Source organism: Liolophura sinensis, chromosome 9 (assembly GCF_032854445.1).
Source record: "Liolophura sinensis isolate JHLJ2023 chromosome 9, CUHK_Ljap_v2, whole genome shotgun sequence".
Lineage (NCBI taxonomy): Eukaryota > Metazoa > Mollusca > Polyplacophora > Chitonida > Chitonidae > Liolophura > Liolophura sinensis.
Window position 1 is genome coordinate 2388709 of NC_088303.1, and position 8369 is coordinate 2397077.

General features: G+C 39.0%; 1 protein-coding gene across 1 annotated transcript; it reads left to right on the forward strand.

Moving 5' to 3' along the window:
* The first annotated feature begins 281 nt into the window (after positions 1–281).
* LOC135474995 (zinc finger TRAF-type-containing protein 1-A-like) lies at positions 282–7969 on the forward strand. The gene is made up of 4 exons (XM_064754718.1): positions 282–488; positions 2689–2927; positions 4629–4840; positions 5236–7969. The coding sequence occupies exons 1-4, from the start codon at positions 306–308 to the stop codon at positions 5625–5627; spliced, it is 1026 nt and encodes a 341-aa protein (XP_064610788.1). The 5' UTR covers positions 282–305; the 3' UTR covers positions 5628–7969.
* The last annotated feature ends 400 nt before the right edge of the window (positions 7970–8369 follow it).

An 8369-nucleotide genomic window follows, 5' to 3' on the forward strand; every position in this document is an offset into this window, starting at 1 on the left:
TGTGTGGCTTGTTAATTTTTATCTGATATAATCTTCACTCGACTGTGGTTAATAAAACAATTCTACAGAACGAGTCGAACAGGAAAGTTTGGATATCCTGACTTGTGCAGAGGCAAGCTCATCAACTAGACTAGGGTTGACCTTTCTCTCTCTCTCTCTCTCTCTCAGCATGACCTTTTCCGTAGCGCAATCTGATTGGCCGACCGTGACGTCAGAGGTCCAAGACTTTGACACATAAGTCGCTCACGTGAGAGAGAAAATTATAAACAAACATCATGGAGGAAGGCAGCGGACCGTCGACACAGATGGAGCGAACCCCTTTATCCGTGGCACTGTCAGCGGAGGAAATGGACGAGGATTGTGAACCCCAGAAGAAAAAAATTAGAACAGAGGATCTGCTCTCTGATTTTGGCAATAAACTGGAGTATCGCCTCAGTGGGATTCTCTGCTGCACAGTGTGTTTGGACCTGCCGAAGACGTGTTTTCAGGTGGGGTTTCCGATTTTTCCATGGGGTTTACTTTTTTCGCTTTGTCTGGCAGCAATTTTTACAACATAAATATATCATCCGTATTTGTATACTGTGTGATCAAGTAGTAAAACGTTAATGGTTGTCATAGATTTGAGTTTATTTCCTATCGTTTTATCAGCACGCACCAATCCTCGATCCGTCAGCTGTCAAAACACCCAGTAATCAGTAATACACATGGGCCCTGGCTTTGCCCGAGTTTTACACCAATCAGGGTGCGCGGTTTTCTTCACTAGCCGCGGCCGATCGTGACAGTGTTGAATTATTTCGATTTATTAACACGGAGTCGTTGTCATCGATCTGTTCATCAATCCAAAATCTTGGCAATGCGTATCTACAAATACTATAGGATGGGTAGTAGATATTCCGTGTAATTCGAGTGCGTTGATGGCTGACATTTGTTGGCATTTGACCGTATATGAATGTATATGGTAAGCGGATCTAATAAATAACAAAAGCGTGCCTGGACAGTGACAGCCAAAATCCAGGTCAGTGCTCGTTCAGCCGTGTGCGCTCTGCAAATAATAGTAGGGCAGACCGAGCTATTTCTGCATGCTTACACAGATACGTTGTCAGTCAGTCAGTGGGATAGCCCTGGCCAGTTGCCAAGTCCTGATAATAAATTTGCACCCCTGGATGTCACTGTGCAAGTTCAGACTCCCCAAATATGCAAGTGTAGGGTTCGCCTGTACTGACTTCCGCTGACGTGGCGCACACGATTAACATAGTTTTGACAGTTCTAACCATATCCACGTCACTCGTCACTTTGGGTGTGAAAACTTATCAAGATACATTTGTATAAAAGTGGTCAACATGTCAACAGTAAAGAATTTGAACCATATTTTGAAAAACAAGGTTCATTGCTTATGTGCGACTTGCTGGTTTTGATAGAGTTGTCCGTTTGTTGGTCAATAAAGCCGCACCTTGCGTCTTGACAGAGTGCCACAGTAGACCAGCTGTTCGTGTCACGTGACATAGGTTACACGTGTCGCTATTTATAGACGTCATTGCAGTAAATTCTAGCATGTCGTGTGGCAATGAAAACACACGAGAAAGGTCGCGGAAGGTTCACTTACATCTAAGCCCTCTCTCAGGGGAAGTCAATATTTTATAAGACTTTCATGTAAATTAGCCCAATAATAAATTTAATGCAGATAAAGATGTAAAACCAAATCCATGCAGGTAAATTTGGTAATACATGTTTATACAGATCAAAAGGAAAGAGAGCTGGGACAGGAACATGAGGTTATTATATGCAAAGCAATTAAATATTGCATCATATGAATTAATGCAGAAGAGAAATTATAAGAATAATGGAGAATGAAAAAAAGACAAAAAAAAAAAAAAACAACTGTTTATAAATAAACAATTCATACAGCACTAACCAAAAATGGTTAATTTTTTAGTAACTAGGCCTATATCATAGCCAATGTGGATAAATATATAAACATGAACAAAGATCAAATTAGTTGCCGGTTTGACACATGAAAGTCATGTAGGACTGTATTTAACCGGCAGGATCTGTTGTGTTTAAAATGGTAGCAAACTTAGCATAGCTAACACAGCTACAAATTACATTGTAGGTAAAACTAATTAAAGGCCTGTAGGCCTATGGTATGATATATTATTTGCATTAATATCTGACATACATAAGTTTGTAGATAAGCTGGATTAAACATTTTTCCACATCAGATATTGTCATTTTGTGTGGTTAATGGGGTGTTATGTCTGGTGTATTTGGCATGATGCTTCAGTGACGGCAGCATTTTGGCGGCATGGATTCGCCCTGCCACAAGGAGAAGCAGTTCATGTACACACACCAAATGACTCCTCGTCGTCATATCACTGAAAAATTGTTTCAGTCATTCAATGATTCATTCATTCCCTGGCTCATTTGGTTAAAGTGTTGGTCTCAACACATATGATCAGACAGCCCTGAACTCCAAGGTAGCATTAACCATGCTGGGATCGAGCTCTCATGTGGTGTGGCATTGAGTCATAAATTTGTGAAGTGCTAGGCAAAACTGAGTTTCTGTCCATCTATAAACCACCATGACCACTATCCTGTTAGTGAACAATTCTAGAGTATGGTCTTCAAGATCTGTCAAAATTTTAATGTACATGTAAATAAATAAAAGCAAGGTTGTTTTTCTTTGTGCAGTGTGTGAATGGACACTTGATGTGCGCTGGGTGTTTCAACCACCTGCTGGCAGATGCCCGCCTGAAGGATGAGACAGCGACCTGTCCAAACTGCCGTTGCGAGATTACCAAGTCGTCATGCTGCCGGAACCTGGCCGTTGAGAAGGCAGTATCTGAGCTGCCCACAGCCTGTCAGTACTGTCAGAAGCAACTGCCCAGGACAGTTCTGGAGTGGCATGAGAGGGAACTCTGCCAGGAAAGGTAAAGTGGAGAGATTAGAGGCTATGGGGTATGCTTAGTTAAGATGATAGGGCCATATGTGACCCGTCCACTGGAAAGGACGGGCATGTGTGGAAAAAGGGGGTTGACACACATTCCCGTTCTTCACCCAGGGGCGGATAGGATTGTCTTACCTGTTGCTATAACTGGAAACAACATTCTGTTTTTCTCTGTCCTTGCCCAGGGCTGGATCTTTAGACCCATGGTCAGCTGTGTCGAGGAGCGTTGTGTTGAGTCTGAAGCTGACAACAACTACCTGTCTCCAAGGGGCAAGTATTTTCTTTCTTCCATGACGCAGCATGCCACTACACCTTTGTGGTCTCTCTCCTTCTGCTTGTCTTCAATCCTCGGTCGTCACCTGACAGACCAGGTGAGCTGAGGGCCAGAGCTTGTCCTGGGTAGGAATTCGCAGAAAGTAGTGCCAAGTACTTGTGAGGCTGCCAACATCTTTTTGCAATGCGGATTTTTTTTTTTCAGCAGTTAACAGAAATGGTATTCAAAATTTTTCTCAGCAGTGTGTCATGATTTTGGTCCATTTCACACAATACTGAAAAGATTTTCTGTTGCCAAGTGCCTTCTAGTGGCTAGCCGGGAAGTACAAATACTACACTTTGATACTACAAAATGGCTACCAAAAAATGAATAAACAAAATGCTAATAAACAAATAAGTTTGTTAATATAAAGAAATAACAAGGATGCTTTCTTTTCAGGTAAAATGTAATGAAAAACAGCGCATACACACACATACTGAAATCATCAGTTACAGCAGTCAGACAGACAGGCTGACAGACAGACAGACAGACATGCCAACATCATTCTCATATGTAATAGACAAACATTTGGACAAACAGATTTCCAGAAAACAATATGACATTTTCTTTTATTCTTTTCTGTAAGCGTTTACTCACAAAGAGAACAACAGCAGTGTAAACGAAAAGATTTTATTTCAGGTCTCCTGTTTCAGTGGATTTATGTTCAAATGGATTTACATCTAAGTACAGCTTCAGTTTGGCCGTTTCTGCATGGTCAACAAGTCGACGGTCATGTGGAAATACCCCCCTCAAGTTTCCTGCGGTGTTCACTCTTGTGACGATTTGTGATCAGTTTCATTGTTCAAGTGAAGAGCAAATCTCTTGTCAATGCCTGCAGTGAACAAGAAACGTTATGCCAGTGGAACTGTGACAGTCAGATGCAACAGATTATTAAGACAGTGTCCCCTTGCTCAGTCAGTCGTCTGAGTACAGACATGATCTGTGAGCAGCGGATAAGTCTTCAGTGGACACAACTCTCTAACAGTGGAATATTACCTCATTATGCGGGATCGTCACAATCTGCGCAAGCGCTGTGGAAACTTTTGCAGCACATTTTCAGCGACATTCTGTTGTATTATTATGCGGAGTGCTATAGTGTGTTTTGCACATGTTAGATTTCTTTCAGCCTAGTGCTGCTGTGAACCCTGAGGATTTTTACCCTTCCAGATGTATTTCAGACACACGTAAGTATATGAGTATCGCCACAGGATGTCTGAATATATTTGATCATGTATTTTGTATTCCTGTGAACAAGTCATATATCATATATATTGACTTTTTATTTTTTCTGCCATAAATTTGTGGCGGCTTTCACTTTGAGACTAATGTGACTTTCTTTTCTCTTTTTTTGTTATCATTGAACATCTCTAGACCTTCCACTTGCAAGTTTTTCCGCATCGGCTGTCCGTGGCGAGGTCCATTTCATGAACTGCAGGAACACGAGGATGAATGCATATACCCTGGGAAGCCTGGCAGGGATGTGATGGAGGCCCTGTACCTCATGGATGAGAAGCAACTGGCAGAAATCAAGAGGTACGAGAACCTCTTCAGTCTCCTGTCCTTCGAGAAGGTCACCTTCAATGGTAAGTTGAGGCAAGTGAAGTGAACGTCAAATTGCGGTATTTTGAACCACTGTCTGCAGTTTGGTAAGTATTAAGATGGGGAAAAGTGAAAATAGTCATTAAGCATTTAACAGAGACCATGAATTACCCTCCCACTGAAAAGACATTTGAGAAAACTTTATTTGGCAGTAGAATTCTAAGAATTCCATTTTGGCAACTTTTTTATGAAGAGGGCATTATATAATTTACACTATAACAGCAATAATTATAACCTGATGATTTATGCTAACAGTGTTGTAGACTAATTCCTGCAATAGTTTCTCCTTTCACTTAGCCAGATCTTATCTGCTTGTCTGCCATAGACGTCTAAGTCGGCCTGGAAGTACTTTTCTTATTACTATGAATTTCTGGTTCAGATCTGCAGTTGAGGCCATATCGTTCTGATGATTTCATCACAAAGCTGTTCTACGAGACAAGTCGGTTTTCTGCATTCAGTCAGCAGTGGGTGGTCAAAGCACGGGTGAACAGTGATTCAAAGAACCCATCTCAGAGTACCAGAAGAAGTCTGCACTTCCAGCTGGTGCTCAAGAGTAGGCTGGCCAGTCCACTCAAAGTCTACTTTGTTGTCTTGAAGGGACCATTTGGTGACATCCGTGTCAACCCTGCTATCTTTGAATTTGAGTTCAACAATGACAAACTGGAGACAGATTATCAGGAACTGCCTATTGAGGACAGTCTGGAATGTAACAAACTTTTGGCTTCTAAAGCCATTAATCTTAGATTAATACTCTTCCAAGTTTCTCAGTGATTGCGCTGTTCCCATGGTGTGAGAACACTTGACTGGAAATCACATGAAATGTATACTGTTGTGCCAGATTGTGGGATATGGTATGGGAGGTGTTAAGTGACTTGTTTACATCATCTAACTTCTGACACCAGAGTTATGGGATTTTATATGTATTTGTCCATCTTCTGATTACACGCCCACAAATAGTAAACATAGCCTAGGAGCCTAATGACATCTCCATGGCTCAAGCCCACACTCCCTTATGTCGCTCAAATCATGCCTAACCTATTTTAAGACTGGGCTATGAAATGTAACAACTGTACAGATAGTCTGTACCAACCAGGCTAGCCACCATCATACTACACTAAGGTTCATGGGAGTTCTCTATTGCTGTTTTATTATAGTACTGATTGCTGTGTTGTTAGCAGTTGCCATGAATATGTGACTGGTACAGTGCTGTGATGATGTGTGATACATGTATTAAAGAAACCACAAAAACGTTGCTTGGGTATATTGACATTGCAGTGATATCTCCACTTAGGTGTGAAATGTATGTACATGTATGTAATCAAGTGCAGTGGATTGGCTGTACATAAAAGAATGTAACCCAGAGCATTTCATTAGTACACATCATGTTTTTGTCCAACATACACTGCGACATAAATCCTGCACCATTCTGTAATCTATTTTATTCTGTTTTGTAAATATCAGCAATCTTGATAGATAACCAGTCAAATTTCAAATCCTTGATATGCCAAAATTTAAAACTAAAATCTGAAAATGAGAAAAGTAGCATTTATTACAGCAATTATACTCTCATTTTTTGTGATGGAAACATGCTTTTCAGTGAGCTTGATCTTCAGGTATTTTCAGTGATACTCATTTATGATATGACTTCTGAGTAAAGAAACTATTTGCCCAGGTGTAGCGATATCTCTTACTCAGTTATTTGGTCTGAGTTTATGTCAGACACTTTACATGTATTAAGATCTGTGTGTTGTACATACATGTATATACCGGGCTTGTTTTCATGCAGGCTTCAGCAGGGTACCTGCCAGGTGCTATATACATCTTAAAATACTGTTTGTTCTGTATATACTACAGTTAACTATATATTGAGTTGTATAGGGATGGATATGTATAGTTGATGCCTGTCGATTAGGTACCATTAGAAAACTGACCTGGTTCAGTTGAAATTTGGGAGAAAACCAAAGTGGTCTTCTTGGTAAACATTTGCATACATAAGGAATACCTAACTTCTTTGCTTTTGTGTTCTTATTTTAAAGCGCTATGCAGTCTATTTATAAAATAACTTACATTTTGGTAGGTTTCTTACCTGAACATGTAAATATATATATATGTATAAGTTTAATGTATTTTGTGCCTTTTGTACCATTAATTTGGCAGGCATTTGTTGTTTTACTGCTTCATTTAGTGAAGGAAAGTTTTTATTGACCTTGTGGGTTTGATGATGACTGTTTTCGATATATCATGAAGATTTTTAAGCAATTGTTCAGTTGTTAGCAAAAAGATGATTACTGGATCTTTAAAAAACAGTAAAATATTACAACCTTACCCGAGTTCTTCTTTGAAGTATTAAGATGTGTGTGAGTCTTTATGGTTAAGTCATAAGACTTTTTTTAAATGTAATGAGATTGGACAGGCTTTGTCCAGAAAAGTTTTACTGAAATTGGAAGAAGTTACAAATAACATAAAATCATAGTTATAAATACTGCAAGCTTATACATGTTTAAAAATGTGTAGTACAGACATGTTGGGACATCAGTACACATAATCATGAGAGAAGAAAAAAATTGGTGATATGGATCGTGATACAACAGTTGGTCAGGAAAGTACAGATAATAGTCATTGTTAATATATTCAACTTTTCATGATTCATTGTTTTGGTTTACTTGTTTTGTTTTTTTTTTACGACTGGTACTGCTGTTTCTGCTGAACAAACTTGACTATTGTCACCTGAAATGTTCCATTGTATACATTTTTCAACAAAAAGGAAACGAATGCCCTTTTGTCCTGTTTAGGAACTAACGCTACTGTTGCATATTCTTTTAAAGTTGTTGTTACCTATTTGATTTCATCTATTAAGTATTGTTAGTCTTCAGAAGATTGTCATTATTTTTTTTTTGTTAAGATAATAATTCTGACTGCATGTGTCCTCTACTCAACAAGTCTCAATCCAGGATCAGGTTGTCATTTTATGCCCGTTTATTTCGCTCATGACATCCAGCAGTATCCGAGGTTGACTTAGTTATTTCTCCTATCGGTTTGCCACACTTGTATTATTGCATGAAAATATGAATAAAGTATAAACCTGAAAACAATGAAGATTCTGATGAATGTCACTGAGTGTAATTTTGTCTCCTCTTTTTCCAGTGCTTTTCTTGGCCAGGGACCACTTGCACAAAGTTAATTGTAACTAACATGGTAACACATGTTTTACAAAACTATAAGTTGTCATGGTCGTTACAATCAACATAGCCTATGATTATGTTGTGCAAAAGGACCCAGGAATTATTAAAGTGAAAAAAAGCTAAAAAAAGAAGTAAGGGTCATTAGATAGCTTGAAAGTATGCATAAAAATACTTGCATTTATTTTGTTTTTTTTTTTATAATTCTTGAAGAGGTAAATGCATTCCATATTTCAATTCTATGATGGGCTTTATGAACCACATAGCCAGTGCCTATATTACTCCCTGATGTCACAAAAAGTTTTTCCAACTTTAAATAAAGCTTTTAATGTTG